This window comes from Pyrgilauda ruficollis, unplaced genomic scaffold, assembly GCF_017590135.1.
Source record: "Pyrgilauda ruficollis isolate IOZ18807 unplaced genomic scaffold, ASM1759013v1 scaffold43, whole genome shotgun sequence".
NCBI lineage: Eukaryota > Metazoa > Chordata > Aves > Passeriformes > Passeridae > Pyrgilauda > Pyrgilauda ruficollis.
Window position 1 is genome coordinate 1,787,315 of NW_024525823.1, and position 25,488 is coordinate 1,812,802.

Genomic DNA, 25,488 nt, shown 5'->3' on the forward strand with positions numbered 1-25,488 from the left:
TTTTAAAAACTATTTGCTGATTTCTGTATTAAATAGATTCAAGAAGGTTTGCTCCTGTGTTTATAATGGTAAAAGATCTAAACACAAATATGAAAATAATCATGCTGTTTTGCCATGTTTTCATGATATAAACAGCCAACAACAGCCACAACAACTTTATTAAGACAAAGATAAGCAAATATAGGGGTTTAATTGGATTCTGTTTTCAAACACATCAAAGCCCTAAAAGACTAGTGTTTACACTCTCCTTTATTTCTTCTTTATAGGCAAACCCAATGTTATGAAAATTAAGTCGCTGTTTGAACCAACAAAACTTCTGCATTTTTCTAGTGAAATGGGAGGGTAGTTTTTCATAGTATGTTATGAAAGAATTTCTAAAGTCTCATTTTCAAAAGCAAGTACAAGGCATGGAGAGGGCAGAATTTGAAAGTAGAAATGTTACCTGCTTAATATAATACCCAGAATCTTTAGTAAACTCCCCCAGGTGTATTATTTGAATTTTCAGGTCTTTACATAAAAGTAAAACATTTAACCTACAGGCATTTATGGAAATATTTCATATAAAGCCTAGAGAGTCAGTCTCATTGAAGAGGACTTAGCTTCATGTTGCTAAGTTCAAGTGTTAAGGCACCTGTGGGACATTCTACGCTCTCAGCTGCCGTGTAGACTTTCTGTCTCTGGAGACCTCTGCATTCAAATTGTTGGTGAGGTCTCCAGCATGAAAATCCAGACTGGCTGCTTGGCTCTGAGGAAGCCACAGACCTTTCTAATGTGACTGAGCTACCAAAAGCCTGGGGACATGTCATTACTGTCCTAGGATTCTCAACCAAAATGTATTCCCCCTATAGTATGTCTCATTCCCACATGATTTTTGGAACATGACTAAACTTCACATAAGTCAGCATGGAGAGAGAGAGAGAGGATGGATACCTAATTGACATGTAGCTGAAAGCACTGACTTATGATGTCACAAGATGTCCTTAAAATGTGTTTTGTTTCATTTTAAAACAGATATTTGCCCATTCTGCAATCTGTCACATGAAGCTGCTGTATTCTAGGATGCATCACAGATGGAAGATTTTGTCTCCACAGCCACAATGTTCTGGTGAGAATCACATTCTGTTACAGTAGTCAAGTATTTAAGTCTCACCTGTGATGCACAAAGACCCTTATTTCTGAATTCCTCCTTAAAGCTTAGCTGTTAGACTTCTTTCCTGGAAGACAAGAACCCAAATCAAACACAGAAGGTATTTGGATTGAATTTTCCTATTTTCTAGAATGGTATTTAAGACATGCTCCTTACATTCCCCACCCGCCAATCCAGAAAGAACAGATCCTACTTCATCCACTTGACTCCAAAAGAGGATTAATAACTGCATCCTTAGAGGAAATAAGAAATAAGCATCTAGTCTCCCTAAAAGACAGCTATTTTGTGAATTACTTGCTTAGTAGTCTCTCTCCTCAAATATGAAAAAAGATTAAACACCCAATTTAGAAAATATGCCTAACTTTTAGAAGATTGAAGCCCCAATTTAAATGTCTAGGTTATTTTTAAAATCATTGATGGAATTCTAACATATATGGATTTCAGGTGATTTTTAAAAGTGGGGCCTTATTCCTTCCACAAATAGGATGCATTTCACCAAGCTTGCTGTTTTGACTTGGGACTTTGTAGAATTCTGCAACATATAGCTCAATTACACTTAAATTACACTTATTCTCAAAACCATTAGTATGTCCTAAATCAGGAATTTAGTGCCGCCATCATTACTAGGCTTGCATAGTAAGAGTTAACATTTTTTTTTGTGTAAAAAAGTAAATTTCTTTAAGATTCTTTATATTTATTAAATCGCTAGTCCAAAATTAGGTGATTTATTTATATTCCATGTAAAACAGTTATAAAATACTCTGTAAGAAATTTTAAAAACCTAATTTTATATATGTCTTTGCGAGAAATGGAAACACTTGCTGACACTTAGTATTTAATCTTCTTATTGTCACAACACCTTTTTCTAGCTCTTTTTTTCTTTAGCTCCCACAGACAAGGGATTCTGAAAGAAAATAGAAATAAGAGTCTTCATTCATTCTCATTATTCTTATAAGTAAAATTATAAAACAATACTGTGAGCTTACTAAGAGCGTATTAAAGTTATAATACAGAAAAAAAATATCTGTGATCACTGCTGTAGTTCATATGTCATTAAAAAGATAGCTCTAAATTGAAAATCATGTTTTGGGGAAATAATCTGAAGTAGCTGAGAGAAGAAAACTGAAGAAGGAATTTGGGGTAACTTTTGCCTTAGAGACAATGACACAACCAAAAACTTTTAAACTTTCTCAAAAATAACCTTTGTTAATGAATTTTAATTTAGCATAGTAGCAACATGCTATGATGGCATAACTACACTGATAATGCAGTAAGAAAGAAGTTACCATGGGACAGAACTCTATAAATACTTTTGTTTCTTTTTTTCTAATGTGTAGCTGCTGTAGACTACTTCTTATTGATTTCTTAGGGTTTAGATCCATGCCAGCTAAAAAAGCATTTGAAATACCTCTGAAAGTAATTAATAGATTAACAGAGACTGCTAATTCTATTCTACTACCAAGCCTCTAAATACACAGTATATAAAGGCAGACAAAATGTAATAATAATAGTAATATCTGTACTGCATATCAGCTTGGGATATATTTGCCTAGTCTGCTTTTCCTCTGTGTTATCTTTCTTCATATCACCTTGAGGCTAAAAACTGCTTTTTCCAGGCTTTGAAGTCATGCTAGAATAGAAACTCTATTTTCTCAACTTAAAAAACTTGGTGTCAATAAATGAAAGCGCATGGCAATCTTTCAAACAGGAAATCCTTTACACACAAGGTCCATGCAGTGCATTACTATTACCTGTACGTGCCTCCTGTGAGCAAAGTTCTGACCCCACTGCCCTTTGGTGTAAAGTAGTAGGGGTGCTAATGAACTGTGATTCACCAGGACTGCCACAATGTCTATGCTGTGTAAGATCTTTGCTGCACAGAGGATCTGGCCATACTCAAGAAGTGAGCCAGCTCTGCCCCGTGTTGTTTTGCAGGGCATCAGTGCAGTCAGCCCCTCCAAAGCCATGCTGAAAGGCTGGATACATCAGCTCAGGTAAATTACAGCTGGTGCTCCTATGATATCTGAGCTAAAATGATTTATTTTGGTCTCATTTGGAAAGCAAACACATTAGGGCTATGATCTGGTGATCTGGACCTATCAGAAATGCAAATCAGAGTTTCTTCTGGAATTACTACAACCTACTATGTGCACTTGACATGACACTGAGATTAGGAAGTAATCTGATAGATCACTTTCTGATTTTTGCTTTTCCAGTCTGCTGAATCTCATCTGCGCTGATTTGCAAGCCCAAAGCTGTCACAGATCCCAATTACTCACTTAACAGAGGATTCAGTCAGTACAAGAGAAACAGTTACACGATTTTAGTTACATGATAATTTCTGTACCTACTTTCAGAATGCTGTACAAAGAAGGTGAGTCTCTTTAACTCCATTTTTTTTTTTTTGAGGAAACTAAATCAAGGCATAAGATCTGGCTTGCCAGTGTCCCCATCAGTTCTTTCAACATTCAAGCAGACCAGGTAAAATGTCATCAAAACTCAAACTTATAATAAATAGGTTGCTCTCATTTCTAATTTTTGTCAGAAGTGCCATCACAACTTCTCTTTTATGGCAGTCTGAACGATAGTTGCATATGTAAAGGAATTAAATGATACTTTTAAAGTGTAAAGAAAGACGTTTTCAGTGAAATAAACCTGCTCCTTTTGGTGTAGAGGGAGATTTTATTTGTGTAATAAAAATATTTATAGCAAAATTAAATATCAGACTAGTAATTATGCTTTCCACAGTTTCTTAAAAAAACAGGTTTGTTTACAGGTAACATACAGGCTATACCAGGATTTCCAAAGCCAGGCAATTGCTGTAACACTCAGCAATCCTTTGGGTGCAATGCTGAAAACTGGTACCTTGATTAAGTAGTAAGATTGACAATCTGAGGAAAAAACTGAGGCAGAGACTAGAATGTGAATGGGAACTCCACATGCATTTGGGAAGACTTGCTGCAGATCAGACAGCTTTGATGGCTCAGGATGAAGTTTTCACCCAAGAACAGATTCTACATCTGAGATGCAAGGATCCTAACCTTTTCCTTTTTTCTTTAATAACAGAATAAGGAAAGAGACACTTTTAGTTATTTATAGCGTAAGCAGCTCTGAAAGCTTTTTTTAGACTTCAGTATATCTTTCCCCGGCAGAATAAAAGCTTCATGGTTTTTTTGCACAAAATAAATGTATTCCTCATATTTCTTCACGTTTTAGGAGCAAGGGCAATGCTGGCAAACCACAGTCATTGCTTCCTTCCCCAAATGTGCAGACAGCAATGTGTATACCATTATTGGGGAAGAGGAAGAAGTTTTTGTTTCACTAGTGCTCTCACTGGTAGAGATGTCAACAGAGGATAGGAGTGTAAAATTCATGGATCATTTTAGGGGAAAAGCAAAAAAAAAAAAAAAAAAAACACAATTTGCAGAAAATACTTCACCATGCATGCTAACATAGATCTGCCATGCAGTAAAACAGGACAGGGGCATCCAATCAGTGGCAAATCTCTCCAAATTAGAGCAGTTATTCTGTAGCAGTAATAGAGCTAGAGCTATTCAAACCATATTCGTTCCACATCTCTGATGAGATCCAAATCACTGAGAGCATCACTCAAATATTTTTCTACTCTGGGTCTATGCAATTGCTAAACCAGTTCCTAAAGATGCATTACAGCCAAGTGTATCCAGAACAACTTCTGCTCCTGACACAAAATAGTTTGCAGTCATGGTTCAGATCCATGTGGCATCAAAAGAAGAAAAAAAAAATCAGAAAAGGTAAAAAAGAGCATTTGTTCAAGACTATTTCAAACCTTCAACATTAAGAGCTCTCTGCCTTGAGAGAACAAGCAGTAAGTTCTTTATACTCTATTGGAAATAGCAGTGAAACTCAGGAGCTGTTTTCCTACAGTCTCCGAATAGGATTTTCAGCAATCAGTACTGTATTTTTTCATCTTATTTTTTGGGGTAGAGCACATTACTTTTTCAAGCTTTGCAGTACTGCTGTGTTTCCTGGAAATGTATCTCCTCGGGAAAATGGAATCTCTGTGTATTTACAGTGCTGCAGAATGCAGGAACCTGGATTTAGGTCTACCATGATATTGAATCAAAACCAGTGGTGAAAATATTTCGAATAATTTTATGGTATGAGATTTTTTTTGTGTGTGTGAATTCATATGCATGTATGCAAGCAAGCAGGAATGATACTATGAGGCAGAAATTATATTGGTTATGCTCTTTCTTTACCATCCTTCACAGTTATAGGGTCCCAGGAGTGAGGTGCTCTGAAGTCTGGCAATTCTCATCCATGTTTAACTGCCCCTCAGCAGCTGTCTAAGCCAGGGCAGTTCACAGCATAAGTGTACTTTCCTACCATGTTTAGCTGTTCAGATCTATGCTCTATAGTGTGTCTGGGAAGTTGAACAAGCTAGGATTAGAGATGTTGTTCAGCTGTTTGATTGCAATAATGCTACTTCCCTCATCACAGACGTTTTGATTGGAAATCTGCAGTGAGAGTCACAAAGGACAGTGTTGATGTAATTAAGACGCTAAAATGACAGTGACAGCATGTTAGTTGAGCTGTGGGAATGACATCCAAATAGTGGGTTTCATACTCTGTATTTACAACCAAAATATATCTTCAGACTTATGACGCACGATATTAAAACATCTGCCACCCTTATTACAGAGAAAATGGAGTAGCAACAGAGAGGTTATTTAGGGAGTAACAGCAGCTTTCAAAGCAAAAGGCAAAGTAATTATTAGTGAAGACAAGGAAAGTCCATATTTGTGCTTCCCCTATCTTTTTTGCCCTTAGAAAAAGTCTATCCGTTTCCCTATCCCAAGCAACTGTTTGAAATTACTCTCCTTAGGAGACTTTTCCATTAAAGTTAACAGGGATAGAGCCAGGAATTGCCTTCTCTGTATCATTTATTTATTAAGCTTCCCTTGCTTTGCTTTGTCTAAGTGATTTTCTTCCCTGGCAGCTACAGAAGGAATTACTTTAGTGTGTTGTACTCAGTTTGATAATAGTTATACTCTAAATCACTCTGTGGCTCTGCTTATTATGCTGCTTTTTGTGGCATCATAACTTGACAAGTTTGGTGTACAGATATCTTTATAGTTTAGTGGTCATATTTATACTGTGGCAAATCAAAAGGGAAAGTTTGAGTGATTCCCAATTACATACACATATCGAAAGCTTACAAATGTATTATAGGAATATTAAAAGTGAGGTCCAGTATGGAACCTCACTAAAGACCAGAACAAGGTAGATGTTGGGCCAGATGCAGGCTCTGGATCAGGCATGTTGAGGAACATGGGAAAAAGCAGCTTGGTTCAGAGCATCATCACTGCCTGCAATCAGAGTCTTCCAGAAGACCTGAGAAGCAGGACAGTGAGGAAACTGGGTTTGGGAACAGACAAAGCTGGACACAGACAGAACATAATGCCTCTTACTTCAAATGAGGTATTTGTGATGCTTTAAGTTTTAGCTTTCATATTTTTTAGATTCTGTACTGCCTGAGTGCTTGACTCTGAACTTCATATAAAGTGTTAGCAAGTTCTCTTCCCAGTTTAGTTAGACAAAATAATCCTTTTCCAGCTTGAGAACCAAGGACACCATTGCAGGTTTAGGCTCAAGAAGTGTAAACAACGGTGAATTGAGGAGAGCAATCTGGGAGGATGTGACTTCCTCCGTGAAGCTGTAATTGGACAATTGACCCCAATATGTAAATGGACCAAAACTTACAAAAGTGTGAAAATTCATGACCGATTGTGCATCTTGCATCCATTTTGGGTCCATCTGGGCAGAGCCACGGCCGGGCTCTTGTACTGCCCAAGGTGTATCCCTTGAAGACTTTTTAATAAATACCTACTTTATTCCTTTAACTCTGTCTAGCCTCTGTTCCAGGTCAGCCTCTTTAGGCGTCACTTGCATGGCAATCTACACAAAGCCTGCAATCACAGGTCCAGAAAGTGTGCGCAAAATAAAGTGTTATAACCAAATTCACGGGATTTTTAATTCATGCTCATTAACTGGGTAACGATTACACCTGAAAGCATCAGTGATTAGATCCTGCAGTCGTTTTTAATTTGGAGTGTCTGCTGCTGGGGTAACAAGGTTCAACTCTAATAATGAATTACTAGAGTGAAGTGGTGTGAAATGCATGTAAGATTAAGAGCCTACATGAAATGTCAGGGATGTAATGCACCCTGCACCTTGTCTCCATGAAAGTAACTGTAGCACCTTCAGTATAAACATGCATAGGCATGGAAATTAATTCTGTATAATAAATAACATAGCAAAGCCACAATTCTTCAATTTTGATTCAATAACACAGAATAAATAGCACAGTAGGACATATGTGTATTATGTCTTTAACCGAAAAATAACTGTCAAGAAACTGCCTCTGTTCTGCCACCTTTACTCTGGATGAGTCTGGCAATCCTGTCTTTCCTGCACACTCTTAAAGTCTTAAGGCTTACAGTTCTTTAATGTTCCTTGTCTGACCACTGATAATCTTTTCCCTTTCTCAGATGAACAGTACACAAAGAAAATAAAATGCAGTGCTTCCAAGTGCTTTTCTCCCAGTCTTTTCATGGATCTTTATTTCACCAATTTTCATGTATGAAATAATTGTTGAATTAACATGCTGGACCCCATCGAGAACAATCAAAGTTCTGCTAATGTGTCTTAAAATATGTAAACGCTCAGTAATAAAAGCACTCTAAATGATGACAAAGGCTAGGAAAAGAGGCATTGGCAGTGTTATTTGGATACTTCAGTGAAGTGGTTTGTATGTTGCTGGAGCTGACAGATTTCCCTAGTTGTTTCTAATTCTGAGAAATTGAAAGGTTCTGACATTGCCCCAAAAAAAAAAAAAAAGAAGTAAAGATGAAAACAAGGTCAGAGGAATTATGAAAAGGGAACAGTAGAAGGGAAAAAAGTGATAGAGAGGCAGTTTAGAGAGCAGGTCAATCTGTTAGTAGGACCATAATATCTGAGGTTATGACCATAAGGAGAAGCATTGTATTGCAGAAGCATTGTTCATGTGATGTTTGGGTACAAGCTCTTTAACACAGGTCCTCTGGGGTGCCCTTACCTGAAAGCTTAGGGAGAACTGGGAAGCTTAGGGGACACTGGTACTCCTGTGGGTGCTTGCTGCTAGAGCAACAGTTGCTGGATTGTCTCCTGATAGAAACTACTAATTACTCAGGTTATGTCTGTATCAAGGTGAGATACATTTCTTCCCCTCTTTCTTTTTGGAAGGTAATTCAGTCTCACAGCTCATGAGAGGGATGTGATGCTGTTGTCACATCCCACCCCGACAGCATCCTGACCGTGTGCATCTCTCTCCCAAGCTTGACAGCAGAAGAAATCTTCCAGCCATTAAGGGAACCTTAATGATCCCTGGGATGACTTTTTGTTGTCTGCAAATTTTTGTGATATTGAAATGTTCCCTTTTTTGTTCAGAGCAAAACTGAAATATTTCAAACTAATCTCTCCCTAATGAGGTACACTGACATAAAAGCATCTTTGTGCTTCCCTTAAAATTTGTTTCAAATAGGACAAAAAAGCATCCCTGAGAAAATGTTAGCAAACTCAACTCTCCCAAGGTAGATTTTTGTGTTGACAAACTTGTAACAGAAAAAAAAAATTAAACATTTTAAGGTTGAGTCTCTTTGAACTTTCATAGATCAAAATATAGTTTTATGCACAATGCATCAAAAAATCATTTTAGAAGCAGTTTATGAAGAGAGAATAGGGAACAAAGGACACAATTCATCTTGTCCAATGAAAATAAGAAATTCATTTCCACCATAGTTTATGGCTTCTGTCCAGTAAATCTGAGTTTGTCCTTCACTGGCAGAAAACAGGTTATACACTACAGGATTTTGGAAGATAAATTTTAAAAATTTACTCTTCAAATAATTATAGCAGTGGAAATGTTGTTATTGTTGTTAAATATTGCAAGTCAATCTATTCCAAAGCTAAATTCTGATCCACATTTTCCTGCATGTAGTTATTTTTATCATATTTTCCTTATATATGGCAGATAAATAAAACAGTGATCTAAAATTCAAAAGGGAACATAAATCTAGCTGGAATAATCATATTATCAACACATCAGCTTTGCAAAACTCTGTCATGCTTCCTTGCATAAAATGACAATTTAAGGTACCTTTGCAGAAGTCTCATGGAGATTATTGTATTTTATTCTCTATTTAGGTTAAAAAAAAATCTTAGACAACCTATTTGAAGTCTCCTAGTGAAATACTTACATTTCAGTTCAGCATTATATGCCAGTTTCAGAGAGGTTGAAGTGTAATTTATTTCATTTTACTTTCATCAGCAAGTCAAGTTCATCCATCCAAAACCAGCTTTTCTGGATGCACACATTTCATTTGCTATCATTTTAAGTAGCACAGAGTGCAGTCAAATTCCAATATCTGTCAATCGCACACAAGTACCGTTAAGTAATCTTTTACTTTCTATTTAGATTCTTACACCATAAACATTGAATAAATGCTTGCTTGGCATTCAAACAAACAGCTTAAAGCAGCAAAACTGCCTTTAAACTGTATGGAAGTTTCTAACTATTTGATGGGTATCTGAAAACTCTATTTTCCAGTTAATATTATATCATTTTGAATCCATAGAAAAGTATTCTGCACTGCAGTTACACCTCAAAAAATCCAAAGTAACTCAATTTTTTAAAAATACTCCTATGATCTTCATATCTTACTCTTTATTTGTTGTACCAAATTCTACTTACATTTTAATCTTCCCTTTTGGCATTGCAGAGCATAATTTCAGAACAATAAATAACAAAACCAGATGCTAAGGTGTTGAACATGACATAGAAACCTGAATAACTCAAAAAACAAACGGGAGATATGTAGAAAAAGCCTTTAAAAGGCTTTATTCTAACATGTTCTTCGATTTTTTTATTATTTTTTTAAACATACTCATAAATCTTAGACATCTGTATTGACACCTAAAATTAATCCACTAAAAATAGCTTGTTGAAAACAATTGTGTTTGTGTTATTCATAACTCAAAACTTGAAAGAACAGAAGCATTGAAAGAAACTGTCTGGTAATAAAAAAGAAGCTGATAATAATTGCTGATGCTGAAAATGCAAAAAGGGACAGCATATGAAAGAAACTTAAATTGGAATTTAAGAATTGTTTATCTTTAAAGCTTTCTATTCATATCAGCTGTGTCAATAAACATGCTTGTTTGCTTAATGGGGAGTAAATTCACCTGATTCCCCTATGGCATATTTCATCAGAATTCTAGTCTAAGCAACTACCTTCTGTTCCTTGCTAGACTTTTTCCAGAAATCTAAAGACAGATTTCTCATCTCCAGTAATTTATACAGAGGTTTCATGCATCTCTGCATGCTGTAAATAATCTTCAGGGTTGCAGGATTCAGCCTGCTGCTGTGTTTCCTGCTGAAATAATTGTTTCAGAGCAATAGGCTCTTTCATGTCATGTCTGAGAAAAGAGTTAAGGCACATAAGAATGAAAAATATTTTATTCCTCCTATAATAATATTATCTGTCTCTACTTGCTGCCTCCTTTTCCCATCCACCCCTCCCTGGCTCAGTGCCCCAGTGAATTCAGTGCTCTGTTTCCCTCCTTCCTCTTTGCCAGCACAGCAGTAGTAGTGACTCCACTGCCTTCTGCACCCACTGGCTGCCACATTGCAGCACATCTCACAAAGACAGCACAACAGTAGCACTTCCCATTGGGACACAGCCTCCATCCAGGGCCAGCAGCTTGGGCAGCGGTGCCCAAACATTCCTGAGTTCATCCTGTGTGTGTTTGTTTGCATACTACATATCTAGAGAGGTAAGGGTATGGATACAAAGAAATATAAAGCATCACTGATAAATTACATTTCAGGGAATCCAAGGAATTAAGTGTGCTACAAATACCACATAAACACTGTGTGTGTATATATATGTAAATGTTTATTGCACAGAAGTATGTATTTATAAAATACTGCAGGTGTGAAAACAGAAACACTGCAAAAAGGTGATTAAATCTTTCCTGAAGTTACAGACTGTGGGTGGCACTGTATGTGTGTGTATAAGGGAGGGTGTTTATTATTTGCACCTTGTTCCAAATTTTAGATTCCCTGTGCTCTAACTTACCTCTGTCTTGCTGTCTCCTGAGTTGCCTCAGGATTTTTATTTCTAAGTTAACTTTAAGGAACACAAAGGAATAGCTTTTGAGCTCTCTTTTTTTCTCTTCTTACATGTTGCTGCAATCCATTGAAAGAACAAAACCCTAACCATACTGAAATTAACAGGTTTTACACTGTTTCTGTGAGCAAGATTTCATCTCTGATACCTCTTGTCTTTCAGCAAATCCAACTTTGCTGGTAGAACCTCAGCTATAGCTCTGCAAAAGGGCTGGGTTTTTCTTGTTTTAAAGATCAAGGGGTCATTGACTTTAATCTGATTAAGTCTTCCATTTTTCTGTACTGATTTACCTCAATCAAGAAAATTTGGATGTGTTTTCAGAGATTTGACACAAAGACACATAAAAAAGATATCTGATCTGAATAAATGTGATTTGACTACCTTCAGATGAAGTTTGAAGTAAAAAATTCTATCCTGGAGATTCAAGTATTTTGATGCAAATTTAAGTCATAATTGTGAAATACTTGTTCAAATTTTCATGACATTGTGAAAATTACTTATCTTTTCTGAACTTGATTTCTACCCTTCTTTACTCCATACAGAGCAGTTTCAGTAATAATTTTCTGACTGTGTTGTGATTAAAACTTTATGCTTGCAAAAGTCCAAAAGATTCTTTAGGTAAAGGCATTTCAAAAGTGAATGTACTGTTTTTACTAGAGCAGCATTTATTTTGTTTCTATGGTAGTCTTAATTGGTAGATTTTATATTTTATTAAAGGAAAGTAGTCTTACATTTTAGGTATCTATGAGACAGAAAGTGATTAATGCCTAACTCAAATTAAATTCTGCTCAACTAAACTCAGGTTAAACTGATAAAAGAGCCAGGAAGTTCTCTACCACTTTGTTCTATGTCTTGTGTGTGAGACTTGTCAGGGCATCAGCAGGCTCTAATTGCCCTGGTAAAACAGTGCTGTCCAGCAGAGCAATGTGCTTGTCAGTGAAATAATGATTTCCTAACATTATTATCATTGCTTTTGATTAAACCTGCTTTAGGAGGACTTACAATAGGCATATATTCTAGCAGAAATTCCATTTAATTTGGCTGGGAAGAAGCCTTTGTGGTACTTTAACTTTTGTTTTGTATGACATTTGACCACAACTAACCAGAGATCAAAGGCTGTCCTCCACAACCACCACCTGCTGACCATTAGCAGGTCTGCAAAAAGCTTCCAAAAAGCTTCCTTAGGGTTCCTGGAGCACCTACCTAATGCAGACAATCTGTTGGGCACCTACAAGTGCAACATGCCACAAAGAGTGAAAGAGGCTGCTCAGGACAGAACTGGGGTGTGTCTTCCTCCATCCTTCCCCAAGATACATCAAGTGCTCTGAAGGACTGGGTCCTTCTTGGGATTCAGAGCTGGGAATCTTCCCTCAAGAGCAGGGATCTAGTCCCTTCCTTTTATGAAGAAGTTAGGAAATTATGCCTTTTGAAACGCAGCCAGAAAATTATTCACCCAAAATAAAGACCAGTTTTTGTAGTCTTTCCAACATGGAGATTTAAACCCTCTCTTTAACTTTCTCGTTACAGTGTTGTAAACTGCATGGGAAAGGAAGCTGACTCTACCTTCTACTGCTTCAGATATGCCCCTGGGCATAAATCATTAGGGAGTCAATAGACAGGAGACAGAAAGAGGTCAAAAGAAAATAGTATTTTCTTGATTAGCACCTAGGCCTCCAGTGAGGGGAAAGGGATTGCTCACCTCTATTCCTAAAGCTCTTCACACATTGTAAAATCGACAGACATTGTTGTCTAGGAGGTAGAAAGCCTTTAAGAAAACTGAAATATCGAGGTCTGAATCCTTTGAGGTTGAAGAAAGATTCATATCTAATAGGTCGTAGCTTCAATTTCTCCATAAAGGGATTTCATCCTATGCCTGTTTCCTTTAAATTCAAGCAAACAAAAAGCAGCTGTTACAGTGCATTTAAGACAGAGTCTGCTCTTGTAGGCACATCTATTTCCTTAGGGCTCAGAGCTGGGGTAATAGCTGGTTTATCGATTTTGAGTGGCCCTTCCTGGTGAAGAATGAGCCACTTCTGGGGATGTGCTGGCACCAGGCAGCCAAGAGCACAGGAGTCTGAAAGGCAGAGGGTCAGAGAGAGTTTAAGCATGACCAGGTTTTCAGGGTTGCAGGGTTGTAACATGTCCCCCTGATCTCTACTAGTAGAGCCTGTTTCTGGTTTGGGGCTTCTTAGGACTTGGGATAGATAATCAGCTAGGGATTTAGGTTCCTCTTAACATTTTTGTCATCAAATTAGTCCTACCCACATTTGCTAAACTGAATTAACTGCATGGATTCTCAGTCTGTTTGAAAAGGCAACTGCTTGCCATTGCTCTTTTTTCACCAATTTCCTTAAAGCAAAGGAATCCAGCATTAAGTGCTGACCTCATATCTAGACCCCTTTTTAATTTTTAGAGCTTATTTCCCTCACTCTTTTTCTTTCTCTCTGTGTTTCCTCCTACCTACCTCTCCAGACTTTCTTTAGAAAGTTACTTTCTGAGTAAGATTGCTATATAAAGTCTTCCTTACATTGTGGGAACAAAGGAAATCTCTTACTCTCCTCTTTTTAAATGCCTAGTTTTAGGCAGTCAAGTTGTGCCAGAGAAAGACTATGGGTTGCAAACCTTAAGATAGGAAAAAGACTACTTGGCAAATTGTATTTCTAAGATACAGTAAATAATTTTACATTGAATTGTTAATATAGTGGCAAAACATTCATTAATTCATTATGGAATTTTTTTTTCTCTGTTAAGAGTAGAATAATGTATGACACTAAAATCCAGTAATTGAACGTTAGAATCAAGTGCAAATTGAATATTAGAATTAAACTTCGACTGCAAACGTTTAACTTCTCTTTTTAAGATGCTTAAAAGGGACATAATAAGCTAAGAAATAGCAAATAACTCGAGCCTTTTCAAAAGAAATATGATCTCTGGACTAACTGCTGGCCTGTTGTGTGCAGTGTTTTGTCAGCAGCCTTGGCAGAATATTCTTCATTGACATGTTCTAACCTCGAGTTGCTCTCAGAGGCATCAGTGTCTATGTTAACCTGGACAGTAAGTAGTAAAAAGAAAACATCACCTTAGAACACGTCAGTGTTTGCAGCTACTGGAGGATATTTTTTTCAGACAATTGTTCCTTCATCCCATTCCTCTTGTGTATTTGCTATTTCTTCACTGAAGAACTTCAGGGTTTTTCTTTTCTACAGAAAAAGTCTCTTCAGTGACTTTGTTAAGTTTTGTATTTCTCAGCTTGTTATACTTGTAGTTCCAGCTATCTGCTCTTCCTTTTGTTGTGCACACAAAGAGAAATTTTATGCACACTCCAAGAAATTAACAACTACTTTCTCTCAACTGCAATTTTGTTTTCTCAGAAGAGTGTGCAGTTTGAGAGGTTGAGGGATTGTTAGTTTTGCCAGTTTTATAGTATACACTATCTAAAATATATATTGTTTTTAAATATGCTTTCATTCGTGTTTTATCACGCTTTAGGTTTTGGGTGGTTCAGTTTTTGTTTCAGTTTGTGTGCATGCATGTGTTTAAACTTCTTAATAGAAAAGTTTCTGAACTTACTTTTTGTGGATCTTGCTCTTTTTCCCGTGTTAGAGTAAAAAGGCACTTGTATCAGATCTCTTCAGCTCTTGTTTTCAGTGTCCAAACTTTGCAGCATAGTATAATCTTTATAGTGAATTACTAATCTTGCTCCAGCAAGACAAGCATTTCATTCAAGGGTCTTGTTTTATAATCACCTTCCATCTTACACTTGACAGCTTATTCTTTGGAAATATTTGGTACTACCAACACAAATAATCTTGAAAACATAGCTGTTGGTGCACAAGGAAAATGTGCACCAAAAAAATGCTGTTTCTCTTTTCTTCCAATTAGTGCTGGAGTCCTTACACACACAAGTGCTCTACAGTTCATCAACTATTTGAATTGCACTTCTCCCAGATGGAAAATAAGCAGCCATTTGTTTTGGCACTCAGTATATTACAATATGAAGGATTTGTATTATCTATTCACAGAATCTAACCTGAAGTTTCGAGTCACTAATGGGCTTTTAGGAAAGCTGGATCAGTGAGGAGTTCTGCTCAAGGCATCTAAACCTGGATGAGGACTCTTGGCTATCCTGAATCCTCTTGATGAACACTTAGTTACTTAGCTCAGAATAGTCAAGAAAGCCAATTCTGTTTATTGTATTTGTAAAACAAATGCCCATCCTTCCATTCTATGAGGGGGAAAAGTCTCATTTGCAAAGAATATGGATGGACATATTTTAAAATGTAAGCCTATAAATTATCACCTCTGTTCTCTGTTAACATAGTAGTAAACAGCATTCTCCAATTCAGCCACAGAGCAGATTGCAACAGATTTGAACACTTCAGTAGCTTTCTTTTCTCTCTAGGGCAGTTGTTTTCTCACTGGCAACTAGGATCCACAGCACAGAAGATTTTTCAAATTAAAGCAAGAACATTGACCTGCATCCTAAAAAAACCTGTTATATCAGCACAGATCCCAAACCTAGAGGTATAACAAGTCTCTTAAGGAAAAGGTGCTAGGCAAGCAGAGAAGTGAAATGTTAAGCAAAGATCAGATTATGGGGAATTTATGGTATTTCTTAAAGGCCTCTCAGGCTTTCTTTCCTGGCTACAGAGCTATCTCACAAGTTGTGTTGCCACTGGCAAAATCCTCAGATCTATGAAGGCTTATCTGCAAAAAGGCAGCATTAAATCTCAATTAAATTTTTTGAGCTTGCTTATGCAGCAAGATAGGGCAGTGTAACTACTGCACCTAGCCTCTAATCATATCTACACAAACAGCTGGTGCTCAGAGCTCCAAAAGCCTTGCTTTGCCACAGAACTAATACACCCTAGAGTAAGTGTTCAGTATTATAAGTAGGCATCCTCTGCTTTTTCCTGATTCCAATTTATCTTCTTCACAGGAGGAGGTGTTTTTCCACTATACAGGGAACTACATATTAGGAAATCAGTCAGAAGCAACCGTGATTTTTTGATGGGGAGTTTAACTTATGTGCACAGGAATGCCTATGGTTCTTCTCCTGCCATTTCATGCTCCCTCTCTGTTTGCCTTTGCTCACATCATTTTCACAGCCACTGTGAGTTAATCAGGGCTTTCTGGTGGGCGGGTGGCCATTATAAACACATCATTTGCAGGTATGTTATGCATATTTCAGCTGGCCGGCTGCAGTTTTACAAGCCAGTCACAAAGCTGCTGAAGAGCTCTTTCTGAAATTCTGGCAGAATCAGAGAGAACAGCAGTTTGCTGTTCCCAAACCACATGGAAAGAGGGGAGGAAGAGACCACTTGCTTTTGGAGAGCTTTTCTTTGATCAGCTTCATTTTGTGCAAAGCCTTTTCAGGGCTTTTGAAAGAGGCAGGGACTGGCTTGTGCTGCATAACTAGGATGAGCTTTATATTCAGAAAGATAAAAAGCTCTTTTCTAGCAAGGCAGATAAAATTTGCTACTAAGCTACAGTGGTGAAGAACTCCATTTTCTATACCTAGCACAATATGGAAAGCCATCACCCCTTTCACAGATTGCTGTCGGTCATAGCTGTGATGTGGACAAGCAAACGTGGAAGTTAAGGTAAAAAAAGATTCTGTCTGCATGCTACCAAGGCTGGCAATGCTGCTGAGGTTCTGATCACTTTGCATGCCATTTATTTTCCAGTTGTGCCAAGAGAAGGAAAGGGTACCTCCTGTAACCTCTGAGACAAACTCATAAGCTCATTATAAGAAAGCAACGCTGCTGCCATGTGGAGTGTTCTGACACTAAATCTAGATTGTCTGGAAAAGTTTCTTGCTGATAAGACTGTATGTTTTTATATATATGTGGTAAAGCTGGTGGACATAAAATCACTCTGGTATGGACAGCAGTGCTTTAGCCATTTTCCCCTGCTGTTCTGAGAGACTCTGTGTCCCTGGCTAATGTCTTTTGCTGTACAGTTGGATCACAGTAAGAAACCACTGAGCTGTTGCATAAGCAGCTGGAGAGTGACAGTGTGTGACTGCCATGGAGAGAAGGAGAGGATAGATGACAATCGGGGGAAGGCTGGGGGTGCTGAGCCATAGCAGGATGCTGCGCTCTGCACAGCAGTTTGGAGAAGGAAGCTGAGAATAGGATTTTCTTCAGCAAGGGGTCAAGATTCAGACATTCACAAAAAAAACCAGCTGTACCCCATCTAGCAATTCACAGGAAAAATTAGGTTTAGCCTTTCAAAACAGGGACTTTGTAGTAGCTGTTGTCCACACAATTTTTTACCTTTCCTTCATGTTTTCACTCTGTGCCATGTAGCTACTTCGTAGTTTACAAGACAACTTTGAGGATGGGGGGTGTTTTTACTCATTTATTCTGCAATTCTTTGCAGTTTTAGACTGCCAGTTTGTGTTCTTATAAGGTCCATTTTATGAGAATCTGTGTTTAGTGCCAGGAGCACAAGGCTGGAAGGAACTAAGTGAGGTCATTCTAGCCCAGCCCTAGGACCTGGGGGCACAATCTGATCTCTCAATACTTAGTGGTGCTTGTCTAACCTTGTTCTTACCAGTCTCCAGTGATAGGTTCTGCATCATTCCTAAGCCATCTATCTTAATGGCTACCTGTCCTCAGGGTGCTTTTAGGTCATTTTTCTAAAACTGTTCAAAGTAAAATTTACCACCACTGAATGGACTGATTCTATACTGCTCTCGGAGTGCAAATGCACAAAACTGGAATCTGTGGGATTAACAAAGAACTTGAAAACAAAGGAGAGGGTGGAGAGGGGAAGGAAAAGAATGTTGTAAACAGTAGAATAAAAATATGCAGTCTGAGATCAGCAGCTTATTCTGTTTTCACCCTTTTAACTCTGTGCAGCTTGTTGAGCCTTTTCATGCTGGGCTGTTTTCAGAAATCTGTGGACAGGCATGGAAATGTGTGGAAACAAGCCTGTGTTTGGATGTTGGGAGGGAAAAATCCACTGTTCTGGTTGCAACAGAGGAAGCTTAACAGGGAGCAGTGAGAGTTAATTCCAATAAAAGGAGCACTCTTCAGTTTCAGAGAGCTAAAGCAAAAGCCCCCGGGGCATGTCCATACAGCAGCGACTTGGAGATAAGAAGTTACACACTGGCTATCCTGAGGCAATCAGGTTTTCTTCAATACTGCAGGTGAAAAAGCTCCAGCTAAATGGAAGTGTGCTTTTAGAAAATCCAGCTGTTATCATAAATGCAAATATGCCATGGACAAGGCAGGTAAAACATGCCAGAGGACAGGGAGAGCAATCTCAGATGACCTTTCTTTCTAATAATAACAATTGTTTGCTTGTGATTCCTATCAGTTCCCACTGCATTCAACTGTCCTTTTATAGCCCTGAAGTATGTACCTAGATTGTCTGCTTCTGGAGGTACCTACTTCTGCCACCTCTGTTAACTTCAAAGTCCTTCTGCTCTTCACCCACTCTGATGCCAGGAGTGATCCTCAGAAACTATCCTGAGGTTAAGTATTTCTACCTGAGGAATCCTGAGACCAGCTGGTGGTGAAGACAAGAGTTAGCCCCAAACACTTAAGAACTCTGAGGTGTGAAAAGTAACAGGATTTTTTTTCATTATTCAGTGTCAGTGCTTTTAAGAATCTTTCCTTCATTTTTATTTTAAAATACTGTCCTTTCCCTTTGGAAAATCTCAGTACTAGACTAGTAATGAAAGTTATACCTCTGCAAGTAATGATATATTTTGGGCTACTGGAAAAACCTTGAGAAACTGGAGAAATTGGTGCAAAAATGGCCAGAGAAATAGGCATCAATATTATTGACGAGAAAGTTTATATTTTCTCCCCCCTGCAGTATTGCATAATCAGAAAAAAACCAAAACATATCTCTCCCTTCTGGAATGACTGAGAAGTCCCAGTTGCAAGTAAAATATGATAAAACAGTTTCCATAAAATTAAATTTTATTTCTTAATAAACATAATACATTCAAAACCAGACTTTTTTTGCAAGCCTTGCCTGGTAAACTTGAGGTTAACAGAGTTGATACTCCATTACTATCTTCCTGTTTCTGTTACTGCTAAATGCAGTTGCTTGCTGATGGAATGCCAAGATTTGCACTTAAAAAGAAGCCTTGCTAAGTTTTGTACTGAGAAAAACAGTCTTGTACTGATAAAATGCTATACTTTCAATTTGGGAAAAAAAGCACCTAGAAAATACTTGCTACTCCACACCACTCTGAAATGTACTTTATAACAAAACTATCAAAAGTACAGAATTCTTCCAGCTGGCAAAAATCTCAGTAAACACATCTCTTTGACAAAGTTCTCCTTTCAGACTCTGACATGCATGGGGGAGGGAATCCACAGAAAGGAAATTTGTGATTCTGTGGTGGAAGAAAAGCCATGAAAGGGGAAGGGTGAACTAAGGTGACTTGCCTGGATAGCTTGTAACAAATGTCTCCTCAGTGTCGCCTTTACAGTGAGCATTACAGTGAGATGTTAATGGTCATCTTGGGCACAAAAAAAAAAAAAGGACATAAATAAATATGGAAAATACTCACCATTTTGGAGTTTATTATGGAAAAAATAGTCTATGAATTCTAGTGCACCATAACCTTTAAGTCCTAGTAGGACACACAAGCTGCTTCTCAAAACAATCCCTTCCAACCCAAACCATTTTATGATGCTATGCAAATAATATGTGTCAACAAGTGCTTAACACATACCTTCACTGTACTTGCTGCTGCCTGACTGTGCCCAGGACTCAGTCCAAAACCCATGAAAGCAGAGTTTGCTGGTCCATTCCATGAGTTCCTCAATCTGCCTTGTGAAGCACAGAAATTATTGATTCTGTTAGTACTTCATCACGAAAAATCCCCTCTATTCCCAGTATACATCTTAATAGTTATTACTGTATTCCACAAAATGGAATACAAAAATAGAATTCCATGAAAAAATCCTGAACAACTCCTTAGTGTATGGCTAAGTGGTATTTTTAGGAGTCTGCTCTGGTCCTCTGCTTCCTTGCAAGACTCTCATTCAATTTTTTAATGGGTCTTGCTATTAGAACCTTTTTCCACCAGCCCATTAGCAGTAGTTTCAGAGCAAAGCATGCCAATACATCTAATGGATCTGTGAGACTGCATAATGAATGGTTAGTTCTCTGAATCCAAAAGTTACAGGACTATAAAGGACTATATATTCTGGATGTAGATTAGTGTTTTGGTAAAAGACTAAAACTAAAAACCATGATCCCACATCAGAAGGGGGACATGCATTCATAGGGCAGCAAAGCTAGGAGATGAAATCAACCCAGAAGAGACAAAAATAGGTAACCTCATCTGTTTAGAATGGTCAGATGTTAATATTGATACTTGGGGTAGCACAAACCACAAGTGATTATCCTCACATTAGCTCTACATTTCAAAATCTTCCTACACAAATGCAAGAGTCTGGACAAACTAGAATTTCAGGCAGAGCACAGAAGACATAATATCTGGTCATTTCCTATGTAGTAAGAATCATCATGTGATGATGCAGGGGTTTGTTGTTAGTTAGCAGACAAGCTTAGGGTAAAATAATCCCTGTCAGAGACTTCAGTCAAAAGGCTTTTAACTGGAGAGTGACTATGTTACAAGGCACAATGTTAAAATCCTTTTCTAATTTTTCATCATCCTTTTTAATCCCTAGAAAATTATCAGCTCCTGTGAATAAACGTGTCCCAATCTATTGTTCAAACTCAGCTCACACTCTCTGTTCAGTGATAAGTTATACCTATGCTGTGTATCGCTTTCAAAAGCACAGAAACAAAGAACAGCTTTACATGAATTTCAGCTCAGCCTCTTTCTTTTTCCTTGAGCTGCATCTCCTAGAGCTGTTCAACATAAATCCATTCTTCCCTAGAGGTCCTATTCTCACTTTCCCCGTAGTAAGGCAAGGAAGCAGTCTTAGGCTCTCATAGGTCATATCCTTCCTTCTAGACATAATTTCAAGCAACAATCAACACAGGCTAAAAAAAGCCAATGTAATGTTGCTGTAAAGCCTCATTTTTCTTTCAGAGGGATTTAAACTGATGAGGATAAGTGGAAAAGCCATGGACATGCTGTTCCCCTCCTTTACTCCCCTCAGGATCATTTTGCAAAAATCAGAGAGGTCCTGCTAAATTTTGTCTTTCAGAAAAAGGGCCTAGACAAAAGCACCAGACTCGGCATACCATATATTTTATATAATTGTAGGAGGTGTTTGTGCCCAGGCACTGGCAGCAGGGACTGCCAGACAGCCTCTGCAAATTCCAATCTGCCAATTCCAGCATATCCCAACACATCCACTGCAGGGTGCTAAGCCCTGCAGCCAAGGTACTGGCACCTCTGGGAAAGTGTATTTAAGAAAGGTACAAGCAGTGGAGAATGTGGGGGAAAACGTGAGAAACAACCTTGTGAGCAGGAAAGCCAGAGAAGAAGGACAGGAAGATGTACTCCAGGCACTAGAGCAAAAATTCCCCTGCAGCCCACGGTGGCCTGGGGAGGACCCCACAGGAGGATGTGTCCTGAAGGAACAGCATCCCATAGACAATCTACTTAGTAGATAAGAATTTTTTTTTTCCTTGAAGGAATTGCATCCCATAGGAAGGACTCATTTTGGAAGAAAGGAAATGTATGAGGAGGAAGGAGCAGCTAAGAGGAATAGATGTGGACTGATCACAAACCTGCATTCCTATCCCCCTGCACTGCTCAGGGGTGGGTAGGAGTTGGGAATGAAGGAGGAAGCTGGACCTGGGAAGAAGAGGGGGAAAATTTATTTTAATATTTGTCTTTGTTTCTCCCTATATAAATCTATTTTAAATGGCAATAAATTACATTATTTTGCCCCAAGATGAACCTGTTTAGCCTATGAAAGTAACTGATAAGTGACCTTCCCGTCCTTACTTCAACCCAACTTTCATCTTATTTTCTTCCCATATTTTCTTGAGGAGAGATAGTGAGAGAGTGGCTGGGTGGGTCTGACAGCCAGACAAGGTGGGTTAACCTTGTCTGGCTGTCAGACAAACTATATACTTATATGTCTATAACTAAAACCAGAATTAAGACCATCCATCTTCCCAAAACCAAGAGATATTGTGACAAATTTCCTTTTCTTCAAGATACAGTGTTACAGTAAATCTAAGCAGGATGTTCACTCCATTTTCCTTTTCTCGACAATGAATGTGAAAACATTTATGTTGTAACTGTAGTGCTACACTCACACATCAGTTTTTACACTCACAAAGGCAGCAAAGTTATGTGCTATCAGTGGACCTCTGAATCATGTTCTACCATGTCTTCATTCTGAATTTAATGATTTGTTTCATAGTAGGAAGAGATGAGCTGTGGAAGTGGTTTTAAAGGCCTGAAATTCACTTTCTGCTTTTTTTTTACTTTGATTGTGTGTGTATATAAATATATACATATACATATATATAATATTATATATTTTCCTATTTATAGGGGTGGGGATTTTATAATTTTTTTTTTTTTTTGTGACACTATCTAGCCAAGAAAACAAAACACAAATAATTGAAAGATGTGCAGAAAAGGAAAGTCAGACAAAAATTTACAGTAATTGTAACACATTGTGGAATCTACAGCATGCCAGTATGTTCAGAATACTTTTTCTTGGTAACTGACTTCCCCCCTTTTCCCTTGTGTGCCATGGTGCTGCATGGTTAACTTTTTTTTAGTTTTAGAACATGTGTGAGTTCTAGGGCTACATTCAGGATCAAAGGTTCGCAATTAACAACTCCTAAGTAGGGTTGTTAGGTTTTGCAAGAACCATATGGAAGAGTAGCTCTGGAAAGAGATTGATCACTCCTCTCAGGAGGAAACAACTAGATCAAGGACAAAGGAGGCTATATGAACTTCTCAGCCCTATCTCCCCAAGGAAGAAAAGGATACCTCATAACAATGCAGCATATCTCTACTTTTCCTAATTTTAAACACATAAAAACATAATGAAATATACAAGAACATATTTTATAGTAACTTCTCTTTTTTTTTTTTTTTTTTTTTTTTTTTTTTTTTTTTTTTTTTTTTTTTTAATGTGGGAAATATATGAGATCTGTGGCTGCACAGGGAAACCCGCTATTGCTGCTTCCTCCCCTAGGTATTTTAGGAGTCCCCTGAAGGCATGACTGTTCATCCCTATGTAGCCAGCAGACATAAACTTGTTTTCTAATAAGACTCTTATTGATTACACAATTAAAGTTCTAGTCCCTTCTTTTTTCAATCCTCTAATCCTATGTCCTCCACATTCACACAAATACAAATGCAAAAAATCTGCAGCATGTTATCCTCTATGCAGACACAGGGATAGAATTAAAGGGTAATTTTGTCTGTCTTCGGTGTTCCAAAAGCTTGGCCTAAGTTCTGAGCAAAAAAACTTCTCAATATGTACTGATTCACCAAGTATGAGACATATTAAAATCCTGCTTTTAATTTTTCAGTGAGCTTTTAATGTGAAGAAGAGAAATATTGTCACTTTGTCACAGAGTGCAAGAGACCATGACCTCTCCATTCAAAAGAAATTTCTGAGGTTGCAGTTCAGTGTTATTGAAATTCTAACTATTGTGATGTCTGATTATTTTAACAAGACGTATATATGCAATTTAATACCTGATATTATTTTCTCTCTTTCTCTTCCTCTTTTTTTCTCAGAGCAAATTATGACATCGACGTCTAAAGGAATTTTCCGGCCATTTTTTATTATCTTCATTATCCTTGGTTGTTTCATGGCATTTATATTAATTTATATAAAACCAACAAATAGCTGGATTTCTGGTCCTATAGAATCAGCCAGTTCAGTGTTGAAAATGAAGAACTTCTTTTCTTCCAAAACTGATAATCTCAATGAAACCACTGTTTTGATTTGGGTTTGGCCATTTGGTCAGACATTTGATTTAACATCCTGCCAAACAATGTTCAACATCCCCGGGTGCCATCTGACTATTGACCGCTCGCTCTATAACAGATCCCACGCTGTCCTCATCCATCACAGGGACATTAGCTGGGATCTGGCTAACTTACCTCAGCAAGCCAGGCCACCATTCCAGAAGTGGATTTGGATGAACTTGGAGTCTCCAACTCATACTCCACAAAAGAGTGGCATTGAACACCTTTTTAACCTGACCCTGACTTACCGGCGTGATTCAGATATCCAGGTGCCTTATGGCTTCATGATGGTTGGCACAGGTTCCTTCACGTTTGAAGTGCCAAGTAAGGAAAACTTGGTGTGTTGGGTTGTGAGTAACTGGAACCCTGAGCACGCTCGAGTCAAGTATTACAACGAGCTTAGCAAATACATTGAAATCCACACCTACGGACAAGCCTTCGGAGACTACGTCAATGACAAAAACTTGATTCCAACTATCTCCACGTGCAAATTCTACCTTTCCTTTGAAAATTCAATCCACAAAGATTACATTACTGAGAAACTCTACAATGCTCTTCTGGCTGGATCAGTACCAGTTGTACTGGGCCCTTCCAGAGAAAATTATGAGAATTACATTCCAGCAGACTCTTTCATACATGTGGAAGATTTTCTCTCCCCCAGAGAGCTGGCAGAATATCTTCTGATGCTTGACAAAAATAACAAGATGTATCTCAGTTATTTCAACTGGAAGAAGGATTTTTCCGTGCATCTTCCTAGGTTCTGGGAATCACACGCATGTCTTGCTTGTGATCACGTGAAAAGACACCAGGAATATAAGTCCATTGGAAATTTAGAAAAATGGTTTTGGAATTAATTTTGGGGGGGGGGTGTGGGTGTGGGTGTGCATTTTTTTTAAGAAGACAGAAAGGACTTCAGTCCAAGTGGAGAGGAAAGAAAAGAGGAAAAAAAAGGAAGAAAAGAGAATCTCTCATCATGGTTTATCAGTTATTCTCTTTTGGCTATCCTATTTATATTTTGTAAGAGATTTTAAAAGATCAGCAGCAGCAGTCATCAGTACTCAGTTTCAAATTATAATAGAGATACTAATTATGTGCACTGAAGAGTTTTTGATTGCTTATTATAAATTTAAAACAAAATTGTCCACATTTTCTGTGAAACATGTCCCAATATTACACTTGTAGTAATTTTTAACTTTTTTTATTTTTAACATTATCTTTGTTGTTTAACCTTT

At 37.8% G+C, this 25,488-nt stretch overlaps 1 protein-coding gene across 2 annotated transcripts; it reads left to right on the forward strand.

Moving 5' to 3' along the window:
- Nucleotides 1–1,007: 1,007 nt before the first annotated feature.
- FUT9 (fucosyltransferase 9) lies at nt 1,008–25,110 on the forward strand. Of its 2 annotated transcripts, XM_041478194.1 has the most exons (3): nt 1,008–1,105; nt 3,364–3,521; nt 24,023–25,110. In XM_041478194.1, the coding sequence occupies exons 2-3, from the start codon at nt 3,479–3,481 to the stop codon at nt 25,108–25,110; spliced, it is 1,131 nt and encodes a 376-aa protein (XP_041334128.1). In that variant the 5' UTR covers nt 1,008–1,105; nt 3,364–3,478. The 2 variants fall into 2 exon arrangements, with proteins under 2 accessions (XP_041334128.1, XP_041334129.1); XM_041478195.1 differs by lacking the exons at nt 1,008–1,105; nt 3,364–3,521 and adding an exon at nt 16,845–16,961.
- The last annotated feature ends 378 nt before the right edge of the window (nt 25,111–25,488 follow it).

Coding starts and splice junctions, on each gene's coding strand:
- FUT9 (XM_041478194.1), top strand. CDS start 3,479: ATGATAATTTCTGTACCTACTTTCAGAATGCTGTACAAAGAAG. Junction 3,522..24,022: donor CAGAATGCTGTACAAAGAAG/GTGAGTCTCTTT, acceptor TTTTTTTCTCAG/AGCAAATTATGACATCGACG.